The following is a 21,182-nucleotide window of genomic DNA, read 5'->3' on the forward strand; positions in this document are numbered from 1 at the left end:
ACCCGCCAAATTCCTTCCCTCCGAATGTATCATGTATGATTCCGTTCAATTCTCTTCAATCCCATGATTTCAGAGTCTCCTCAAATTTTCCTACTGTGAGTGATAAAAAAATCCTCCCTTTTTTTTTTTTTTTTTTTTTTGCTTCTTCTCTCTGTTTCTTATTATTATTCGAAAGCATTGGGTTTTGGCCTTTGGGTTCATTTATGTTCTATTGTATGTGCTTGCATGATCAATTTATCTCGACTTGGTAATATCCTCATCAGCTACGTCAGTGACAATGGGAGCCGGTTCAGTAAACTTGTTCTTTTTAATAGATCATAGGGTTCTATGATCCTCTAGCGGTTCAAAATATGAAATTTACCATATGCTTAAGTTATTCTGTACTAGTTCTTAGTGTTTTAGCTATTTTCGGCTGTATTATGATTTATGATGTTGTTGGTCTCTCTCTCTCGATTCATACAGGTAACGGAGACAGCAACTGACTCAGAATCTTCTGTTATTACTTAAATGGAAGACGACGATCTGGTGAAGTCTGAGAACAGTGATATCTCATTCAAACAGGATCATTTTACCGGGATTCGACACAGCTACGAACTATACTGTGGTCATGACTACAATTCCGCTTTCGAACAGCTTCTCGATATTAACCTCCAGATTGGTGTTTCTTGTGAGGACCACCAGGTCTGGGACAGTTTTCAGGAACACAAAGACTCTAGGATTCCTAACAATGATGATGAAACCAAAGAAGGGGCTGCTTTGGATGGAAACCAAACTGATGGCTATCTCTCTTTTCCTGATAATGATGACTCTGGAACTTCTGAGATTGATAAATCTGTTGTTATTGAAACCAACCATTAGCAAGAATCTCAAGATAACTGGTGGCACTACTGAGCATGAAATGGTCGTTGGTATGGAATTTTTAGATGCCAATGCTTGTAGGAGAGCAATAAAGAATGCAGCAATTGCTCTACGCTTTGAGTTGCAAACGATTAAATCTGACAAGACCCGCTTCACCGCTAAGTGCATAGGCGAGGGTTGCCCTTGGAGGATTCACTGCGCCAAACTTCCTGGTGCGCCAACTTTTACAGTAAGGACTATTCATGGGAGTCACACTTGTGGTGGGGTTTCACATCTTGGTCATCAGCAAGCTTCTGTCCAGTGGGTTGCTGATGTTGTGGCGGAAAAGCTGAAACAAAATCCACATTTCAAACCAAAGGAGATACTTGAGGAAATTTATCGAGTTCATGGGATCTCACTTTCTTACAAGCAGGCCTGGAGAGGCAAAGAGCGTATAATGGCTACTCTCCGTGGTTCATTTGAAGAAGAGTATCGCCTTCTTCCTCAATACTGTGATGAAATCAGAAGAACAAACCCCGGAAGCGTCGCTGTGGTTCATGCAAATCCAATCGATGGGACCTTTCAACACTTGTTTATTTCTTTCCAAGCATCAATCACTGGTTTTGTAAATGCTTGTCGGCCTCTTATTGCACTGGACAAGACTTCTTTACAGAGCAAATATCCAGGGACATTTCTGCTTGCTGCTGGTTTTGATGGAGATGGAGCTGTGTTTCCTTTGGCATTCGCTATTGTTAATGAAGAAAGTGACAGTAACTGGCATATGTTTCTCTCGGAGCTTCGTAAGATTCTTGAAGTTAACTCTGAGAATATGCCAAGGCTTACCATATTGTCAAGTATGGAGAGATTTATTACTGATGGGCTAGAGGCTAATTTCCCAACAGCATGTCATGGCATTTGTGTCCATCATCTCGCAGAACGGTTCCAAAAAGAATTTCAAAGCTCTATTCTTGTGATCCTTCTTTGGGAGGCTGCACATTCTCTCACCGTCCTCGAGTTCAAATCAAAAATGAAAAAGATCGAACAGATATCCCCGGAGGCTTCCTTATGGATCCAAAACTTCTCTCCTGCTCTGTGGGCTTCATCATACTCTGAAGGAACAAGGTTTGGACAGTTAACTGCAAATGTTATTACCGAGTCACTCAGCAATTGGATTCAAGATACCTCGGGTCTTCCTATAATACAGATGATGGAGTGTATCCACCGTCATTTGATGAATATGTTTAAAGAACGCCGTGAAACGAGCGCACATTGGTCTGATGTACTTGTTCCTTCTGCTGAAAGACAAATGGTTGCTGCTGTTGAAAAATCTCGTGTTCACCGCGTTTACAGAGCAAACGAAGCGGAATTTGAAGTCATGACTCATGAAGGAAGTGTTGTTGTAAATATCGAAAACCGTTCTTGTTTGTGCCGCCGGTGGGAGATTTATGGTTTTCCGTGTAGCCATGCCGTTGGAGCTCTCATGTCTTGCAAAGAGAACGTTTACAGTTACACTGAGAGTTGTTTCACGGTGGAGAGTTACAGAAGAACTTATGCAGAAACTGTAGAGCCAGTTTCAGACGAAGTCCAGTGGAAAGGCAATGATTCAGAGAGAGACGGTGAAGATATAATAAGAACACCAAAGGTTATGAAAGGTGCTCCCAGGAAGAGGAGAGTTAGGGCAGAGGATCGTGGCCGTGTGAAGCGTGCCGTTCGTTGCGGTCGGTGTAGTCAGCCTGGCCATTTCAGGACAACTTGCACTGCTCCTATGTAATGTAACAGTAGTTACTATTTAAGTATTTTTATTTAGGTTTTAGGAAATTTTTTGGTAGAGGATTTGCTCTCAACATATTATAAATTAGATTTTATGGCTTTAGGTTAATGTAGCATTGCTTTTACATCTTTTGCCACATGAACATGATGATCCTATTTCTCGATGCACTATGATGGATAGTATTATTAACATGATCATTGAGAAAATCTAACTTAATATTCTAATTGCATCATTAATTTAACAACAATCTTTGCGTAAACTTGTTCGTGAAGAGTTTTGTTGAAGTGTGAGAGGCTCTGCCTATAATTAGTTTCCCAAGACCACCTCAGCTATTTTTAGCACCGCACGACGACTGAATTGGATGGTGCTAACGAAGTCAGGTTCATGAATCTTCGCCACAGAGTACGGAAACTGAAAACACAATGAGACTCAAAAGAAGCAACAAACAAGAATGGCGACGACGAACAGTCTGAGTTTCATCAAAACACATACCAATTTGATCCTTAGGAATCCTACTAATCAAATCCATCGTCATGCAGAGAGGTCACTGATATGTTTTTTAAGTTTCTTATTCCTGATCTTATGAAACTGAATGTGTTTGTTGTTTTTGACAGAATATTACGGCAACAAAACGTCGACTTACTCGCAGATATTGGTGGTGTCATCGGTAGGTTTGATGATAGCAGCCGCAGTGCTTTACCGTATACGGAGGCTACGTGATTCCAAAATCATCCCTCGACTTAGATTATCTCACAAACACAAAGACCATGAGAAACTCGAAAGATTCTCTCATTACGTTGGTAAAAATTAATACATACACATTAGTACATGAACCCTCCATGAGCAAGGAATGCATTGGATCATATGTTAACGTTTTTTTCTTTCTTTCTGATTTGGGACATGGAACGTAGCAAGGCAAATGGGATTCAAGGACAGAAGAGAGTGTCCAAATCTCTGCAAATTAGCAGCAGAATACATCAGGAAATCTGAATGTTGTGAAGAAGATATTTACAGCTTTTTCTGTCAAGAGCCTGACGCTGATACCCTCTTCATTAAGCTTGTGGAAGAATTTGAAAGATGCATTCTCAGCTACTTTGCGCATCACTGGAGCCACGCCGATCTCATGATTAGTCAGGTTTGTGTGTGTAAAAGAAAAATCATTTCTCCTGTTATAACACATTGTAGACCAAAACATTCAGTGTCATATATGAATCTCAGATACTGAGGGCAGACGCTGAGCCAAAGAGAAAGCTGAAGCAAATTGTGATGGCAGCTACAAGGTAAGGAATTAAAGAAACAGAAACAGGATTTTTTTTGTAATCGAAAGCCGTGTGTTCTGTTTTAGTCATTGATGAATGAATGATTGGTTTTGTTTGTTATATATACTGTATCTAGGGAGCAGAGGATTAAGAGGGTGACTAAGAACTTGAAAGTGGCAAGAGTGTTCAACACTTTGGTAGAGGAAATGAAAGCAATGGGGCTCGCATCTACGGATGACTCACAGTGTACAGAAGTTATGGCACCAGTGGCTCACAAAGACCGAAGTCCGGTTCTACTCCTCATGGGTGGTGGGATGGGTGCAGGAAAGAGCACTGTGCTCAAAGACATACTCAAAGAGTAAAGATAATCTCATTATGTAGTCATCACTTTCTAGCACACATATGTATATGTAGTTGAAGCTAACCAGATGGTTTTTTCATTGTGGACTCAGAGCATTCTGGGCAGGAGCAGACTCTGTGGTGATTGAAGCTGATGCTTTCAAAGAATCTGATGTCATTTACAGAGCCTTAAGCTCTCGCGGCCATGTAGATATGATCCAGACAGCTGAATTGGTAAGACATGATGATCAAATTCTGGAAAAACACAGAAGAAACTGTAAAGTAAATCCATATATTGATTATGAGGTTTGAATTTTTTTTGTTGTTGTGGGAGTAGGTTCATCAGTCATCAACAGATGCAGCTTCATCACTGCTAGTGACGGCCCTGAATGAAGGGAGGGATGTGATCATGGATGGGACACTCTCATGGGTACCTTTTGTGGTGCAGACAATAACAATGGCGAGGAACGTGCATCGTCACCATTACAGAATGGGAGCTGGATACAAGGTTGGTGACGATGGGGTTGTCACAGAGAACTATTGGGAACGGATTGGTGAAAGGCAACAGCTTCAAGAGGATGGGCGTAGGAGAAAACCATATAGAATTGAGCTTGTTGGAGTTGTGTGTGATGCATACTTAACAGTTATAAGAGCCATTAGGTGAGTACAAGCACCATCTATCTATCTTCTATCTTCCAAGTTTGTCTCTTAACTTAAAAGGAGTGTTTTTGGCTGAGATTGTAGGAGAGCCATCATGTGTCGAAGAGCGGTTAGGGTGAGATCGCAGCTGAGATCTCACAAACGGTTTGCGGATGCATTTCCTACGTACTGTAACCTTGTTGACAATGCTAGGCTCTACTGCACCAACGCGCTTGAAGGATCTCCAAAGGTTAAAACTGAGATTAGAACCAGCTTACTCATTAAAGTTATTTCACCAGAAAAGTCTCTAACTCTTGACCAATGCCTAAGACAACAACACTATATCAATGGTGCATACATACGTAGTGTAGATAAGAAAATCGTACTAACAGGGTGAATTGTGATTTTGACACAGCTGATAGGTTGGAAAGAGAAAGAAAAGACATTGCTAGTGGATCCAGTGGAGATAGAGTGTTTGAAACGAGTAGGAGCGTTGAACGAAAACGCAGACTCCATTTGCGAGCTCTATAATAAACCCAATCCCGCTTGTGAAGCAGGATCAATCTGGAAAGACATTGTTCTTTCACCTTCAAGGTTTAACATTCAACAAGAACTCAAATACTCGATTCAGATAGTAGAACGATCTAAACAACATCTCCTCAACAACACCAAAAACAACATCTCAACAACAACACCAAAAGCTGAATAGATCAAGATAAAGAGAGCATAAATTTGTTGAGATTGTATTGTATACCATTGTATGTAACAAAATTAGGCTGCAAGAAACTCAGATTTGACTTCTTCTACGATTGATGAAAACAGATTTATCTTTATATATATGATTTTGAAAGCATAGCAGTTCAAGGAGCCATTGAATTACACAAGAAAGAACACAGAAAATAAGAAAAAGCAAAGAAGTCACACATAAGGATCACTGAATTATACAAAGACTAACCACCTATCGTTAACCCTTCTTCTACCTAAAAACCCCTAATTTCACTTCCTCACCCTTGTCGACGCCCTCTTTGCTGGAGACTTCACCGTCTTTGGCTTCACAACCTTCTTCACTGGGGTCTTCTTCTTTGTCGCCACCGTCTTCTTCACAGCAACAGCTTTCTTCGCCGGTGATGTAACCTTGGCCGTTTTGGCTGCCTTGGCTGGTCTCTCCTTGGTAGCCTTGGGCTTCGCAGCAACAGCTTTCCTCTTAGGCACAGCAGTGGCTTTAGCCTGAGCCTTAGCCTTGGTAGTCACTTTCTTCGCAGCAGCTGTCTTAGGTTTAACCGCCGTCGATTTCTTAGATTTGGAAGCCGCCGCTGTGACCTTTCCCTTTGGCTTGGTAACCGCCGCGGTTGTAGATTTCTTCTTCGCTGGTACCGCCGCTGCCTTGGGAGGTGATGACTTAGCCAACGCCGATGCCGACGGAAGCTTAAACGAGGCTTTGACCTTGACGATCTTCCCAGAAGCAACAAGTCTCTTCAAGTTAAGCAGCAACAGCTTCCTGAACGTTGGTGGAAGCTCCTTACGCTTCTCCTCGATGAACTTCTGAATCGCGTATTGGCTAGATCCAGTTCTCTCCTTCAACGTAACAATCGCATCCTTAATCATCTGAACATCACAAACAACACCAAAATCAATCTCCCAAATCTCAGAATCTACAAATCAATCTCAAAACACGAAAAAAAAAAACTAAACCGAATCTCCGTTACCTCTTCGTAAGGAGGATGAGATGAAACGGTTCTCTTCTTCGGAGCAGCGGCGGAGACAGCCTTCTTCTCCTTCACTTCCTTAACTTTCTTCGATTTGCGAACCTTCGCTGCTGGCTTCTTCTTCTCGACGGCTGCCTCCGTCACCGTCTCATCCAAAGCGTTGTTTCCGTCGATCGTAGCAGTATTCTCTATCTCCATCTCGCTCGTCGTCATCGGAAATTTTAAGATCGGAAATTTTTTTGATTACAAGAAACCGTAAAATGTAATCTGGAAAGTGATTGTGAGGAATGTGATGAGACCATCGGAAACGTCCGGTTTATATATAGTTAGATGTGTATCAGACGGCAATTCATATCTGTCTTCTGATTGGTTAAAACAATGAGTACGCGGATCGCTATGTTTTTACCCAAGTTTGAATACGAATCGTTGGATCTTATGTTTATCAACGGCTTAGAAAGAAGGAGTGTGGATGGTGGGATGAGTAAGTTAGTGGATGTGGATTAGATGCTTTGTGTATATTTGTTGTGCTTTTTAGCTCGATTCATTTGATCATAACTCGTGATGTACTAGACCAAATTCGTTTTTTTTTCGCATTGTGTATAAATTTCTGTGGGGTTTCGTTTGATTATCTAACTGTGACAAACGGATTATTATGCAATGAGATATACGGGTTTGAAGCAAGATATGTCATAACTAGTGGTTTTTCTTGATAGTATTACGGTATATTTGGGTTTTCCAATAATGCGAATGAGAATTTCGATGAAAATTATGCTGATACAAAACTAGACAAATCAAGGAGTGAACCGAACCATTAAGCTTGTGATTTCGATAACTTTTTGATTCAAAATCATTTGATTGAATACCACCCTAGATGACCAAACTTCTATAATTTGTTTCTCACCTCTTTACTGTTTTTTGTGGTGTGTGTCTATGTTAATAAAATATTTTATACTGTCTATTGTGATCTACGAGTCTACGAATGAGATTAATTTTAACTGATTGTGAAACATGTTTTTCGTTATAGTTATGATGCATACATAAAGGTTACATTTCTTAAAAGCAACCTATGTACCCTGGGGGATCCAAGAGGCGTCTATGTTGTAAATGGTCTAATTCACTCATCACTGATCTTTCATTTCTTTTGGATATCCTTAAGCATCAAGCTTGATGTGAAACATAAATTATAAAGAACATTGTGTCTATATTAGAATCCACACGTATAACCTTTTTGAACATCATTAACAATATGTTTGATAAAATATGCTGCTCATAGATATTTGGAATAAAGCACGATGATCATGTCACGACATAATGGTTCTCACGATAATAATACATTATAGTGATGATGAATTCTATTTGTCTTCGTTAAATAAGAATTATGTTTGTTAATTTGGTAGTTTCCTGCTTTCATATAAGGTCATCGCACTTCTACATTCGTCATCCACAGTCAAACACTTGAACAGTACAACTCTTGGAAACTATAGCTTCCATTAAAACTGATGTAGCACCCAAATAAAATGCATATAAATCAATCTAAACATATAAACTACTACATTAGAAAGTGACAACAACATTACATGCAAGTCTAAAGAGGACACAAAGTAGAAGAACAAACAGATTTTGTATTTTCTTGGATAGAAAAGCATCTCATGAGTGTCTACTTCGTTTATCAAAAAAGAGAAGGAAAAAAAAAACTAGTACAAATGTGACAACTCATTCGACCGCTCCTGCAGTTCTAGTAACGTTCTCTCTCGTAATGCTTTGAGAGAATCCATGGAGAGAAAAAAGATTACCCTGTCTCCACAGAATCTTCTACTGAAACAACAAGACTCTTGTTACAAGAGTATCTAAAGTCCTTTACTTGGTGCACTCCGGTAGCTTCCGAGCATAGACAAGCACCATCATAAAATCCTTTGCCGAGGAACCTACCGATGCAGCAAATCGTTCATGGTTTGAACTTTTCTGCAGCCATAGATCCACGACATTGTAAAGCTTCAGTGTCGGGATCACCACCTCTCCCATACAACTTATCTCTATCTATACAAAAACCAACAAATGTCTATCAGTCTATCTATTAACAACCAAATGCTTGTTAGCACTAAAGAACTGATAAGATCCATAACTCAGCTTCCATTACATTCAAACGCTATATCCTCTACCGTGCCATAGTGCATATAAAGATGCTTACCTCAGCTTCACTCTTGATATCTAGCTTCCTCATGAGGTACTTTTGGATGAAAGAAACTGGAATATTACCATCCCTGTCATAGAACGAGATAGCGGCTTATCTTCCCCAACAAAATGTAGCGACAACACAGGATATATAAAACAAAGAATACTTAAAATGATATCAAACCTACTTTATTCTCAAAAAATTTGCTGGAATCTGAGGCAAAGAAGTTTCTCCTTCCCTGAAACCACCAAGCCCTTGTCAACACACCAAGAGAATAGAAATACTCTCACTTACGAAAGGAAAGAAAAAGTTTCATATATGAGAGCAAGAATCTCACTTATCATTGGAGGTCACAAGTGAGAACCAAACAGGACCATTTCTGCTCTCCTGTTTTGCACCTGACTCATCTGGCTGTGGCAAATTTCTTGAATCACCAAAAGTGGTTGCAGACCTTTTGCGTCGAGTCCTACGCAGTCTTTTAGGAGTAGCTGTTTCTGATGTTGTGGGATCACCATTGTTACTCTTCTCATCCTCACCTTTACATTTGCTTTTCTGATCCTTAGTTTTGGTTTGATTGCGAGATGCAAGTGCCTGCTCAGATTTTGAGCCTGACCCTTGAGAAGCAGAAGACTTCGGGGGTTTTGTCCTATTTGCCACTTCAACCAGAAAGTTTAAAGGTTTCCAATCCAGTTTGGAATCCCAGGGTTCATCCCCATCCTTGTTTTCTTTATTGGAGAAGGACTCTTTACGTGACTGCACAAAAAAAAAAAAAAGCAAACTTAAATGATGGACTACTTTTACAACAAAAGAAATATGTAATCAAAGCTTGTCAGATATGAAATGACACCAATACGAGAAAATAGAGCATTGCCGTGATCACCTTCTTTAACTGCCTTTTATTAGTGTCGGGTGAGCTTATGCCCTCTAGAAGCTCATCCCCAGAAGATTCTTCTTTCTTCACACTTCTCTCAGCCAAAGAACCATTACGCAACTCTTTCCTTGTTGCCGCTTTAGTTCTTCTTCCTGTTGTTCCACCTTGTGCTGACACCCTAGGCGTGCTTACAACCAAAGACGATATAGATCTCTCCTTTCTCTTTGTGGGTAAGGACACCATTACAGGAGCTTTCACCTTTTTCCGTTTCAGAGGAAATATTTTGGCTCTCAAGTCTTGCAAATTGTGGTCAGGCCTAAAACCATGGATAAAAAGTAGCTCCTTTTACATAGATTCTACAAATCTTCCATCAATAATACATAACGAGTAAGAAAAAGGAAAGTACAAATGAGATCCTATAAATATCCTATTTTAAATTCTCCTACAACATTTCTTAAATGAATTTTCTAAAGGGGATACAATTCATCTCACCAACAAAGTCTATGAAAAGGAGAAATAAGGAGCAAATCAAATTGATGACTGCTAAAAAAAAACTAAACAGAGTTTTGATGAGCTGAAACACAGAACAAGATTAGCTTTACCTCAGCTTCTCCAACGGGGTGCCACCGAGGTCAATATTGCATATAGGACAACTCTCTATCTCATCCTCTGTGATTTTCTCATAGATGCATTTCCTACAAACTGCAATAGGAAATTAAACCTTACAAGTTAGTTCATTACAGTAGAGATACGCAACTAATTAAGAACATGATTTGTATTAAATGTGACCAAAAATCATGAATTGATATAAGAAACACATAATTTGTGAGATACATTCATAGCCTATGACTCCCCTCCACCACATCCACTAGGGATAAACTAACAAGTATGCCCCCTACATAATCAACTATCACATCACATAGTATTATCATATATCCGCCCCAAACATGTCTCACGTGCATCACGAAACTGAGCTCATGTATGCCATCTAAGATACGTATCCCCAGAGACCAAATGCTGAATCCAAGTAACAATATAAAGCCAAATTGAAGAAAGATGGAGAAATTGAAGCAAACAGAATTGCCTATTAATTCTTTTTTTGGTCAACAAAAGAAACTATTCATTGACTCGACGACGAGAGGAAGAAGAAGAAGAAGAAGAAAGAGAGAGATATTTAACTAAACTGAGAGCTATAAAGATTCCAAATTGAGAAGAAATTAAAGCAAATGTGAGCGAAATTCGAAACATTGAGGTGGGTAAACTGACTGACATGTGTGAAGGCACTCAGAAATAGTGGTGGCGTCACGGAGGATATTGTCGCAGAGAGGGCAGCTCAGGCATGCCCTCATCGTCTCCGTCTTCACCTTACTCACCATCTCTTTCTATCTATTGGGGCTCAATCAATCACTCGCACGTTTCCTTCCCCCCCCCAGAGCTGCATGTTGACGAAAAGCGAAGATGTGTTCGTCTATCTCTCTCTCGTTCGGTCGCTGGTGATGATCTGCGCAATTAATGATATGGTAAGAGAGAGAGATTGGAGAATTTGACGTACGATTCGGACAAAGAAGAGAAGAAGAGGCCGTCGTCGTCGTCGTCTATTAAAAAATTTTAGAGAAGAGAGATGTGACACTTTATTTTATTGGAACAAGGGTTTTGTTTGTGTGTGTTCTGTCTATCTATAGCTCCTCCCTCTCTCTCGTCGACAATAAAACGAGTGCTCGAAGACGTTCTCTTCTTTTTTTTTCTCCTTTTTCTTTGTGTTATTTATTGGAAACTAGGTCAAAATATTGTTATTTTTGTGTCTTTTTTCTGGTTAATCTAATTTGGAAAGTATAATTTTTTAAAAATGTTAAATGACATATTTTATTTATTTATTTGGGTGAGAAGTTCTTATCTATTAGTATGTATTATCCATGTTTTGAAAATGGTGGTAACATTTTGTATTTTAAGATATTCCTTATGAGAAAAAAGAGAAAGAATAAAGTATTCCAGCGTGGGTATGATGAATCTGGCGTACATCTAATGAGTGTAACATGCGAATCAGCGGCCAAAATATATGTGAGGACGAGATATCTCTAGGTTATAACGTCGCGTATGACAGGATGAGGGTCTTTTCTAATGAGTCTCTTGCATAGTTTATGTACTCAATTGACGCGTCAATGAAGTGTAAGGGTATATCAATATTCACACCACGATTTCTAGTAGCATAGACTATAGAGTAATGGAAAGATTTTTTAAAGAAACAGAGGACATATATACGAGATTGCATTTTCGTATGTGGCATCCTAATTTGATTAATCTAACCTCAATACAATCAGTCTAACATTCTGTTTCGACCCTAATAAAGTAAACATTCTATACACCCATACATTATCATATCATATCCTTCGATTATAATATCAGAAAATAAAACATAAACATACCGTTCTTCATGTTGCACTGATCCCTCATACTAAATCCTCTTTCCATTATTTTTTCACTCTTGAACCAGTCTTTATTGTGCTAGAAACCGACTTTAATGTACACCCAGTGTTATGAGACTCGTTCAGATGTCTGTCTCCTATAATATATACTAGATGAATACCCGCGCCATGCGCGGGCTTCTAGCTTACCGTTTTTTAAACAATTTTGCTACTAATTTGTTTTTTATGTAGAGTTTATCTACTTTTTAATTGTGGAAATCTTGAAAAATATAATTTTGATTTTGATTTTTTTTTAATATTTCAACTAGTTTTTTTCATTTTGCAATTGAATTATTAGATACATGAATAGACAACTTTGTTTTGAGAGCTTAAACATTTTACAATTCTTGTCTAAAACTTCTAAAAAAAAATTTCAAATGAAAGCTTGATCTAAGGTTGCATATTTTGTAACAAAATTTTTTTAGCTTCTCAGTTATATACTATATGAAATATTAACATTTTAATTTATCAAGATTGCAGCTTGGTTAACTCTTTAATAGATATAATTAAGATAGACATCTTCTTTTCATTTTAGCTATTCAATTTCTTGAATATAACAATAGATTTTTTTTTGTATAAGAATTTCATTAATTTTCTTTTTGACAACTTCTAAATATTAGAATATGAAAATCCCTTCCTCTTTGTCTTTGTATTTTGCTAAACCAACATTCTACAGTCTTATTTAATTATCTTCCATTTGATAGTGAACAAAACTTCAATCTTTTTCAAAAAATGTTTTTTTTAGGGACAAACTTTCATGAATTTCTTTACAATATTAACAAATATCTCTAACATTGCTGCACCTCTTCAAACTATTGACAAAGTTGTAACTCCTAAACCATATATCCATAGATTCATGGTTTACGCCGAGAAGAAGAAGTGATTCTTTGATTCAATCTCGATACCTTTTTTGTCTTTTGGTGATGCATCTACTTTTTTGGGACATGTTATAAGGCTCTCTAAATTTTTTATGTAAATATTGAAACTGTTTTATGATATAAAAAAAAATAAAAAACATGAATATGTCTCTTTGCTTTTAATGAGGATATGACATGTGGCACTCTCTCCATTACTGATGTGTTACTCAGATGGAGAGAGTTGGTCATATTTCATAATATAGATTTTACTTAGTAGTGCTTTGACGGGAAGTTAATCAAAAATTTGATGACAAGATGAAAAATACATCAACTAGCTAGGCTTTTTTGATAGCTTATATAATTTGATTTTCAAAGTTAGGTGTTAACATGATTGTAACACATGTCAATTATATCAATAAGATGTTGACACATGTCAACTGTATCAATTCTAACATTACAAAAAAAATTTGTAAAAGTTCTAAATCGATCATAAAAAAGAAATCAATATAAGAAGAAAAAAATTACATATTAACAAGAAAACATGAAAAATAATTTTAAATTTATTAAATTATTAACCTAATTTTGTGGGAATTAATTAATATATAAATTTCTTATTTATATAATAAGAGAATGTATATTTGTGTATTTTGATTTCCTATTTGTTTTTGAGCTACTTAAGATTGTGAGATAAATTGTTTTGTTTCTCAAAATCTATTAAATATTCAAAAATTCTATAAGAAAATGAATGGTTCATAGCTCAAAAACGATTTCTTAATTTCTCAGTTCTATCTAACTTTCTTAGTTCTATGAATATTTATACAGAGTATATAAATTAAGATGAGGGTTAAGCATTTTAAATTAATTAAATATCATATATGTATTTTAATATGTATTTTTCTCTTATATTTTTGATTAAAGTATATTATTATGAATTCCTATTTTTTTGAATCATTCTCAGCATTGTACCTAAAATAATAATAAAAAAAAACAATTTCAGCAGGTTAATAATAATTTTGAGAAATACCATTTTTTGTGTATCCCTTTTCAAAAATGTTTTATTCATCTATCAATTATCAAAAATATATCTTATTAAACCTAAAAAATTATGATGTTTTATAAGGTTTATAAGGTACTTGAGATCAAGATATATTTATTTATTTATTTTTATTACAAATCGTAATACAACCTTTTTTGCAAGATATCTGTTATTTTTTTTAATTTATCCAATCATATACTTTTTGCGGATTAACTGAGTCTTGAACAAAAGAACCATCTTTATCTTGTTTCTCTAAATAAACTCCATCTTCTCTTGCTCTCCAATCCCATAGACCTCCGTTTTTTTTATAACTAATAACCTTGAATGCTGTAAAATTCTGATAGTGTTTATAATTTGGTCCTTGTTTCAAAGTACACATAAAACGAGTTGTTGCAAAAAAATTAATGGTAAAATAATATACATAAGGTTGTCCAATTGGTATTATTTTTGGACCAATAACATCATCTTTGGAATAACATCTCATCCAAAGACTTTTGTTGAATTTAAGTTCGTTCGCAATCCTGACTCCGCCTCCTGATATATGGTTAAGCAAGCAAAGAGTTAAAACAAATAGAAAGACTAAAAAGTTTTTCATTTTTTCTCTAGATAAATGTTTATAATTTAGATTTTTTTTTTGTTAACTTGGTTTTCGTGTAGCTGGTAATTTATATAGACACATATGTATAACTATCGTTGGAACAAGATTTCTTTCAGTATTAGTTTCTAAGTTTTAACATATATGATATATATATCAAATGGCATAATATCTTTCATAATTAGTTTATATTTGTAAATATATCTTAAAATAAACATATTAGGTATATAGAGCTGTGCCGATTACGATAGCATATTGATTTCAAAGATATTGTTTTGTCCTAAAGTTTTGGTAGCTTATAAAATTAAGTAGTTATTATAGATTAGTCGTATATAATTAACATTTAATAGAATGTTAACAATAGAAATTAAATCAAATCATCATTAACTGCTAGAACAAACTAAACAAAAATATTCAAAAAACATCGGATATTATAGGTCCTAGATTTTGGAAACTAATAGAATTAAATATAATCTTCTGAGTGAATATAATAGCATATTCGAATTTATATACTACTATAATTCTTTCAAACTTTTTAAATATATTCTTTAATTAGCAGAATTAATAATTAATAGAAATGAAACAAATCTCATTATATCAAAAATATATTCCATTATTTAGTTTGCTTCAATCCCAAAAGCACAATTGGAATCATATTCTTTATATATCCGATCTTAATTTCCAAATGATCTTATTTTAACAGATTTTCTAAACTAATTCCATCACTACCTTCATTAACATTCAATATTTTCCTAATCCTATATCCAATTATAATTAAATTATGAAGTTTTGCTTGCTCACAAAGTTTTTCTTATACTCTATATAGGGATATATGATATTGTATATCTATTTCATTGCCATGAGTAAAGCATCTTCTCAACTCTAAATACGATACAAAGTGTCTTTAGAGAAAAAATGGCTACCACTTTTTTACTTAACTCCGTAAATTAATATTTTACAAAACCTTTGCATTCTACTTTCTCTAACATCTCTTTGCTTCTCACTATACTTTCTGAAATGAAACAAAGAATTCTCGAGTAAGTCACATAAGTCTCTATTTTAAGTTCTATCACTGTCAAATTTTGCACTTGCTTATGTTCTTTCGTTTGTTAAAATAATCATAAGACTATTAAATTTGGCTTAACTAAATATTCTTCCAAAATATATATCCTCTATGTTAAACTACTAACTGTTTCCTTTTATTAAATTTTATATGCTTATAAAGTATTTGAACAGAAGATTTTTTTAAGTTCTTATCAAATATAATCTTTTCAATTGTTTGAGGATGAAAGGGTTGACAAAAGAATGAATGATTTACTCTTTTTACCGAAATCATAGTTTATCCAGGTTAGTAATTAATGTATTTTAAACAAGTTTTAAGTAATACAATATATTCATATGTTTTCAAAAAAAATATATTATATTCAAATATAAGATTAAATTATCCTAACCATGTTTAAAAGGTAAATTGTTCTTATTGTACAGAATTGGGCTCATTTGAGCAACGTGCAGCTATACAAAATTGTATTATTATAATGGTCAAATTGTTAAGTTTCTTATACAATCTATGCTCTTATTTATTTGTTTATAATTACAACAAGTTCATTGAAATTTTATTGTTGATGCAACTACATGTTCTTCCCCAAGCAAGAAGCAATGGAGCAAAGGAATTTTGGATGATGATAACTAAGGGGGAATGAACACAAAAAAAAAAAAACTAAGTAATTAGAATTTTTAAATGTGAAAATATTATCTTGAAGAAAATTAGACTTAACTATACTATTTATATATTTTTATTGAGCCAAATACTATGTATTTTCTTACTTAAAGAAAATAATACTTACATGTGTCACACAAGTTCTTTTTAGTAGGTATTATGGTTTTTGTAAATTATTTTTTGATAATTTTCATACTCATATATATATATCTGTAAATATTTACTCGCGCTACAGCTCATCCTAGTTAATTTGTAAAACAATATCAGTGACTTATTGAAACAACTCATCCATTTTTTTTTTCTTTTTAACATGATAATTAACTAGTCTTTCTATATGATATGGTTTGTAATAACTTTATTTACTGCCATGATTTATTAAACCAATTGTGATGTACATCTTACTCTACCTCCTCCAGGTCCTCTACCATTTTACACAAAGAAAACAATAGTTTAAAAAAAAAAAAACTTTATTTGTTAAAAAAGCAAAATAGAATTAAAAGACCCGTCAATACTGATGTACATAAGTTTTATAATTCTTTTGTTTTGTCTAGAGAAGAAGTTGGCAATCTGCTTAATCCGATATTATGTGAAAATTATAAAATGTAAAGGACCCTAACAAGTAACACCTAACACTTTTTGTTGAAAATATAAAAACTATGCTAATTTTTCTTTCTCAGATGAATTTTAAAAGGAACTATTTGTGCTATTTCTTTTTGGCCGACATGCTAATATATAGTTATATACTACTAAGTTTCTTCTTCAGAGACTGAAATTCTTTTCTTGTCTTATAGTATAGGACGGGGGAGAAAGAAAACTCCATTGAAGTGTAATTTTCCGATTGGGTGATTAGTATAATAAATACCGAAAGAAAGAAGGGAGAGACCCATCATCTATTAATGACTTACACAGCTTCATCAACGGCGTAATCACATGCCTTCACATGTACACCTGCCCGCACCTGATCTGCGTCCTTTTTGCCTCCTCGGTTTGCTGACTCCTTCGGTCCTCCTCACTAAAATCACATTTCACATACCAAGTTACCAACAGACCTAAAAATAAAATAAAATGATTAAACAATGATTAAAAACAAAAACAATGATTTTATTTTTCTATTAATTGAAAAAAAAGGAAATACATAAAAGCAAAATCCCCCGATGGTGCATGAGGGGAAAGCTCTGAATCTCTCCATCTCTCTAAACTGAAGCGAAGAATAGAAGAATAAAGCAAATCCCAGAAAGAGTTGTTTTGTTGTTGTTCATCGTTTTGGTCGGTCTTTTGCTTGTTGATCAAGCAGCAACGTTGTTGCTTCTTCTTCTTCCTGGAGAACGAACGAACGATCCAGGGTTTCCATGAGATTGGTATAGTTAAAGAGTTTATTCGAATTGCTGTATCTCTCCGCTTGATTATTCATGAAGCAAATTCGTCCATGGCAGAGGATTCTCTTCCTCTCATTGCTATCCATATCTGTCTTCGCTCCTCTTATTCTCGTCTCCAATCGTCTTAAGAGCATCACTCCCGTTGGTCAGCCCTTCCTCTCCCCCCTCGATCCTTCTTATTTTTTCCATTGTACCTGTACGATCGATCGTCTGGGATTGCTTTTTTTTTTTTTTTTATGCCTTTTGATCTTTGATTGAATCTCATAAAAATTCACCATCGCCTTTACTTTTTTGTAAAATTTTGTTTTGATTTTGGATTATTTTCTGGCAGGTCGTAGAGAATTTATTGAAGATTTATCCAGAATTGTAAGTCTGGTGTTTCCTCGTCTTCAATCTCTAGATTTCGCTGTTTTTCTTATCATTCGTAGATGTTTAAGATTGAAATTTCCTTAAATCCGATTAAAGAGCCTACTCTTTAGTTGTGCCAAGTTTTCAGATCTTATGATTCTTGTTTTATTTGAATGCTTTTATATAGTTTAGTTCTCCAGCAATACACTGTAGCTGACATGTATACACCATTATTCTGCAGAGATTCAGGACAGATGACCTTAGACTTAGCGCTATTGGACAGGTACGACGTTAGAAGTTACCGGAGTCATCTCCTTCAAAACCTTTTGACCATTCTTTTTGTTACCGGAGATATCTTCAAATCGGGGTTGAAATGGTTGTTTGACTTTGTGATTTAGGAGGATGGAGAAGGCTTCAAGGGGCCAAGACTCATTCTCTTCAAGGATGGCGAACTTAATTCTCTAGTAAAGGATAATTCGTCTGATGAAAGTGATGCTGGTGGGTTCATATCTTCAAATCTTGCTTTTATTTTTGCTCTCAACTCCTCAGATTTCTCATCTGTAGTAATCATCATGGGTTGCAGGTAATAATAATCACAAACACAGGGAAGAACAAGTAATAGTTGCACAGAAGGTGACAGTTGGCTCTGATGAAAAGGTGTGTGTATATATAAATTCAACCGATTTGAAGATAACATGTACTTGACGATTGCTCAGGGTATATTGAATCCTTGTATCAGATTACAAGACATTGTGGTCCATGTTGATTGTTTGATATAAGGAATAAATAAGCCAAGTTTTGCTTTCTATCAAATTTTTTAAGATTACATTTTTTTTGTTTGTTTGTTTTGTGTCAGGATCAACTTCTACCAACAGTCAATCAACTTGCTAATAAAACGGATTTCAATCCCCCTTTTTCTAAGGGTGAGAAGAACACAAGGGTTCAGCCCGATAGAGCAACAGATGTGAAGACAAAGGAGATCAGAGACAAAATTATACAAGCTAAAGCCTATGTGAATTTCGCTCCACCTGGTAGTAACGCTCAACTTGTGAAGGAGTTGAGAGCTCGGATGAAAGAGCTGGAACGGTCAGTTGGTGATGCGATAAAGGACAAAGATTTATCAAAGGGGTAAGCCACAACTCCTTGCTTCAAAGGGAGAGGATACCATGATTGTATTCAGAAACTTGTTACAACTACAACCTTTTACTGACAAAAAACTCGGTTGTTTAAAATGACTCTTATAGTAACCTCTGGCATGATTGTTTCTTTCAGCGCTCTTCGCAGGGTGAAGCCAATGGAAAATGCGTTATACAAGGCTAGTCGTGTCTTTAACAATTGCCCTGCCATTGCTACCAAACTCCGTGCCATGAATTATAACTCAGAAGAACAAGTTCAGGCGCAGAAAAATCAAGCAGCATATCTAATGCAGCTTGCTGCAAGGACCACCCCAAAAGGGCTTCACTGCCTCTCAATGCGACTGACATCAGAATACTTTTCACTGGAACCTGAAAAAAGGCAGATGCCTAACCAGCAAAAATTTTACGACCGTAGTTTCAATCATTATGTTGTCTTCTCTGACAATATTTTGGCTTCTTCAGTCGTTGTTAACTCTACGATATCTTCTTCAAAGGTACCTTGCATCTCTTATATAAATTTCTGCTTGGTATTTATTATATGCTATGTTTCAAGTGTCTTCACTATATCGTCGCATTTACTTGAGCTTCAGCCACTTTTTGATCTGGCTTCTGATTGCTGTTTGCAGGAGCCGGAAAGAATAGTCTTCCATGTTGTGACTGATTCTCTTAATTACCCATCAATCTCAATGTGGTTTCTGCTAAACATTCAAAGTAGAGCTACTATCCAAATCCTAAACATTGATGATATGGATGTCCTGCCTTCAGATTATGATCAATTGCTAATGAAGCAAAACTCTAATGACCCAAGATTCATTTCTACCCTAAATCACGCACGATTCTATCTTCCGGATATATTCCCGGGTTTAAACAAGATGGTACTCTTTGACCATGATGTAGTAGTTCAAAGAGATTTAAGTAGACTGTGGAGCATCGATATGAAAGGAAAGGTGATTGGAGCTGTAGAGACTTGTCTTCCAGGTGAATCTTCATTTCGATCAATGAGCAGATTTATTAATTTCTCAGACACATGGGTTGCTGGGAAATTTAGTGCTAGAGCTTGCACGTGGGCATTCGGGATGAATCTAGTTGATCTTGAAGAATGGAGAAGAAGGAAGCTGACTTCTACATACATAAGATACTTCAACCTGGTACGCTATACACACACACACTCTACTGCACTTGCTCTCCTCATTTAACTAACACTAGCCATATTCCAAGTTTTCGAATGGGTTCTTAGATTTGTTTAGACGCCAGTATTATGAAAGACGTTATAATAATGATTGGGTTTTAGATAGCCTTTATAGGGGATGAAAGGTTTTGAATTTAGAACTCAGAAACATTGCTTTTAACTAGCAAACGAACATAAGGCAAACTATATAGTACTAAGAGTCTAAGATCATATCCTAGAAGAAGAGTGGTTACAACTTACAACCAACAACGTATCTTATCTTTTTTAATTATGTACATACATATGTGTGTAATGGCGTTGTAAACCTAACAACAGTTTGGGGGATATATTTTCTTTGGCAGGGAACAAAGAGGCCATTGTGGAAAGCTGGGAGCTTACCAATAGGCTGGTTGACTTTCTATAGGCAAACATTAGCGTTGGACAAGAGATGGCATGTGATGGGGTTAGGTCGGGAGTCAGGAGTTAGAGAGGTTGACATCGAACAAGCTGCGGTTATACACTACGATGGGATAATGAAACCATGGTTGGACATTGGCAAAGAGAAATACAAACATTACTGGAACATACACGTCCCTTACCATCACACCTACTTGCAACAGTGCAATCTTCACGCTTGATACGAAAAAAAAAAAAAAAAAAAAAAAATCAGACAACTTAGGTTCAGTTTTCAGATTCTTTTTTGTTAAAAAAGCTACTCAAGCATGTTATCAAATGTGTTATGATTCTTTAACTCACATATCAGTGTAAATCTTTGTTCTTCCTCCTTTTTCATACTTCATCTATACTTTTTTAGGTTACAGCAAAAGCAGATTGTTCACGTTATTTTTCAACCGGATTAAAAGATTGCGGTTCGGTTTATAAGCGTAACCTA

The 21,182-nt window shown here is 35.8% G+C and overlaps 4 protein-coding genes, 1 non-coding gene and 1 pseudogene across 5 annotated transcripts; 3 read left to right on the forward strand and 3 right to left on the reverse strand.

The window, feature by feature from the left end:
• Positions 1-507: 507 nt before the first annotated feature.
• LOC104764697 (uncharacterized) lies at positions 508-2,814 on the forward strand. Its single transcript, XR_015594970.1, has one exon. It is a non-coding gene; the product is annotated as an uncharacterized LOC104764697 (transcript).
• LOC104764689 (calmodulin calcium-dependent NAD kinase-like) lies at positions 1,092-5,698 on the forward strand. Its single transcript, XM_019243322.2, has 9 exons — positions 1,092-3,151; positions 3,223-3,408; positions 3,520-3,743; positions 3,827-3,888; positions 4,004-4,225; positions 4,320-4,440; positions 4,544-4,866; positions 4,951-5,095; positions 5,261-5,698. The coding sequence occupies exons 1-9, from the start codon at positions 3,142-3,144 to the stop codon at positions 5,552-5,554; spliced, it is 1,587 nt and encodes a 528-aa protein (XP_019098867.2). The 5' UTR covers positions 1,092-3,141; the 3' UTR covers positions 5,555-5,698.
• On the reverse strand, positions 5,655-6,919 carry LOC104764680 (histone H1.1-like). Its single transcript, XM_010488260.2, has 2 exons — positions 6,552-6,919; positions 5,655-6,450 (listed from the first exon to the last, which is right to left on the reverse strand). The coding sequence occupies exons 1-2, from the start codon at positions 6,762-6,764 to the stop codon at positions 5,842-5,844; spliced, it is 822 nt and encodes a 273-aa protein (XP_010486562.1). The 5' UTR covers positions 6,765-6,919; the 3' UTR covers positions 5,655-5,841.
• Positions 6,920-8,020: 1,101 nt separating this feature from the next.
• On the reverse strand, positions 8,021-11,330 carry LOC104739239 (E3 ubiquitin protein ligase DRIP1). Its single transcript, XM_010488309.3, has 7 exons — positions 10,866-11,330; positions 10,198-10,297; positions 9,605-9,911; positions 9,062-9,477; positions 8,912-8,962; positions 8,740-8,812; positions 8,021-8,588 (listed from the first exon to the last, which is right to left on the reverse strand). Exons 1-7 carry the CDS (start codon positions 10,969-10,971, stop codon positions 8,409-8,411), a joined length of 1,233 nt encoding a protein of 410 aa, XP_010486611.2. The 5' UTR covers positions 10,972-11,330; the 3' UTR covers positions 8,021-8,408.
• Positions 11,331-14,128: 2,798 nt separating this feature from the next.
• LOC104778591 (S-protein homolog 16 pseudogene) lies at positions 14,129-14,545 on the reverse strand (annotated as a pseudogene).
• A 2,718-nt stretch (positions 14,546-17,263) lies between these two features.
• LOC104764754 (putative galacturonosyltransferase 6) lies at positions 17,264-21,116 on the forward strand. Its single transcript, XM_010488348.3, has 9 exons — positions 17,264-17,783; positions 17,970-18,004; positions 18,228-18,269; positions 18,385-18,484; positions 18,570-18,643; positions 18,843-19,114; positions 19,259-19,616; positions 19,749-20,270; positions 20,653-21,116. Exons 1-9 carry the CDS (start codon positions 17,672-17,674, stop codon positions 20,926-20,928), a joined length of 1,791 nt encoding a protein of 596 aa, XP_010486650.1. The 5' UTR covers positions 17,264-17,671; the 3' UTR covers positions 20,929-21,116.
• The last annotated feature ends 66 nt before the right edge of the window (positions 21,117-21,182 follow it).

Source organism: Camelina sativa, chromosome 3 (genome assembly GCF_030686135.1).
Source record: "Camelina sativa cultivar CO46 ecotype springtype chromosome 3, ASM3068613v1".
In the NCBI taxonomy this organism is placed as follows: Eukaryota; Viridiplantae; Streptophyta; class Magnoliopsida; order Brassicales; family Brassicaceae; genus Camelina; species Camelina sativa.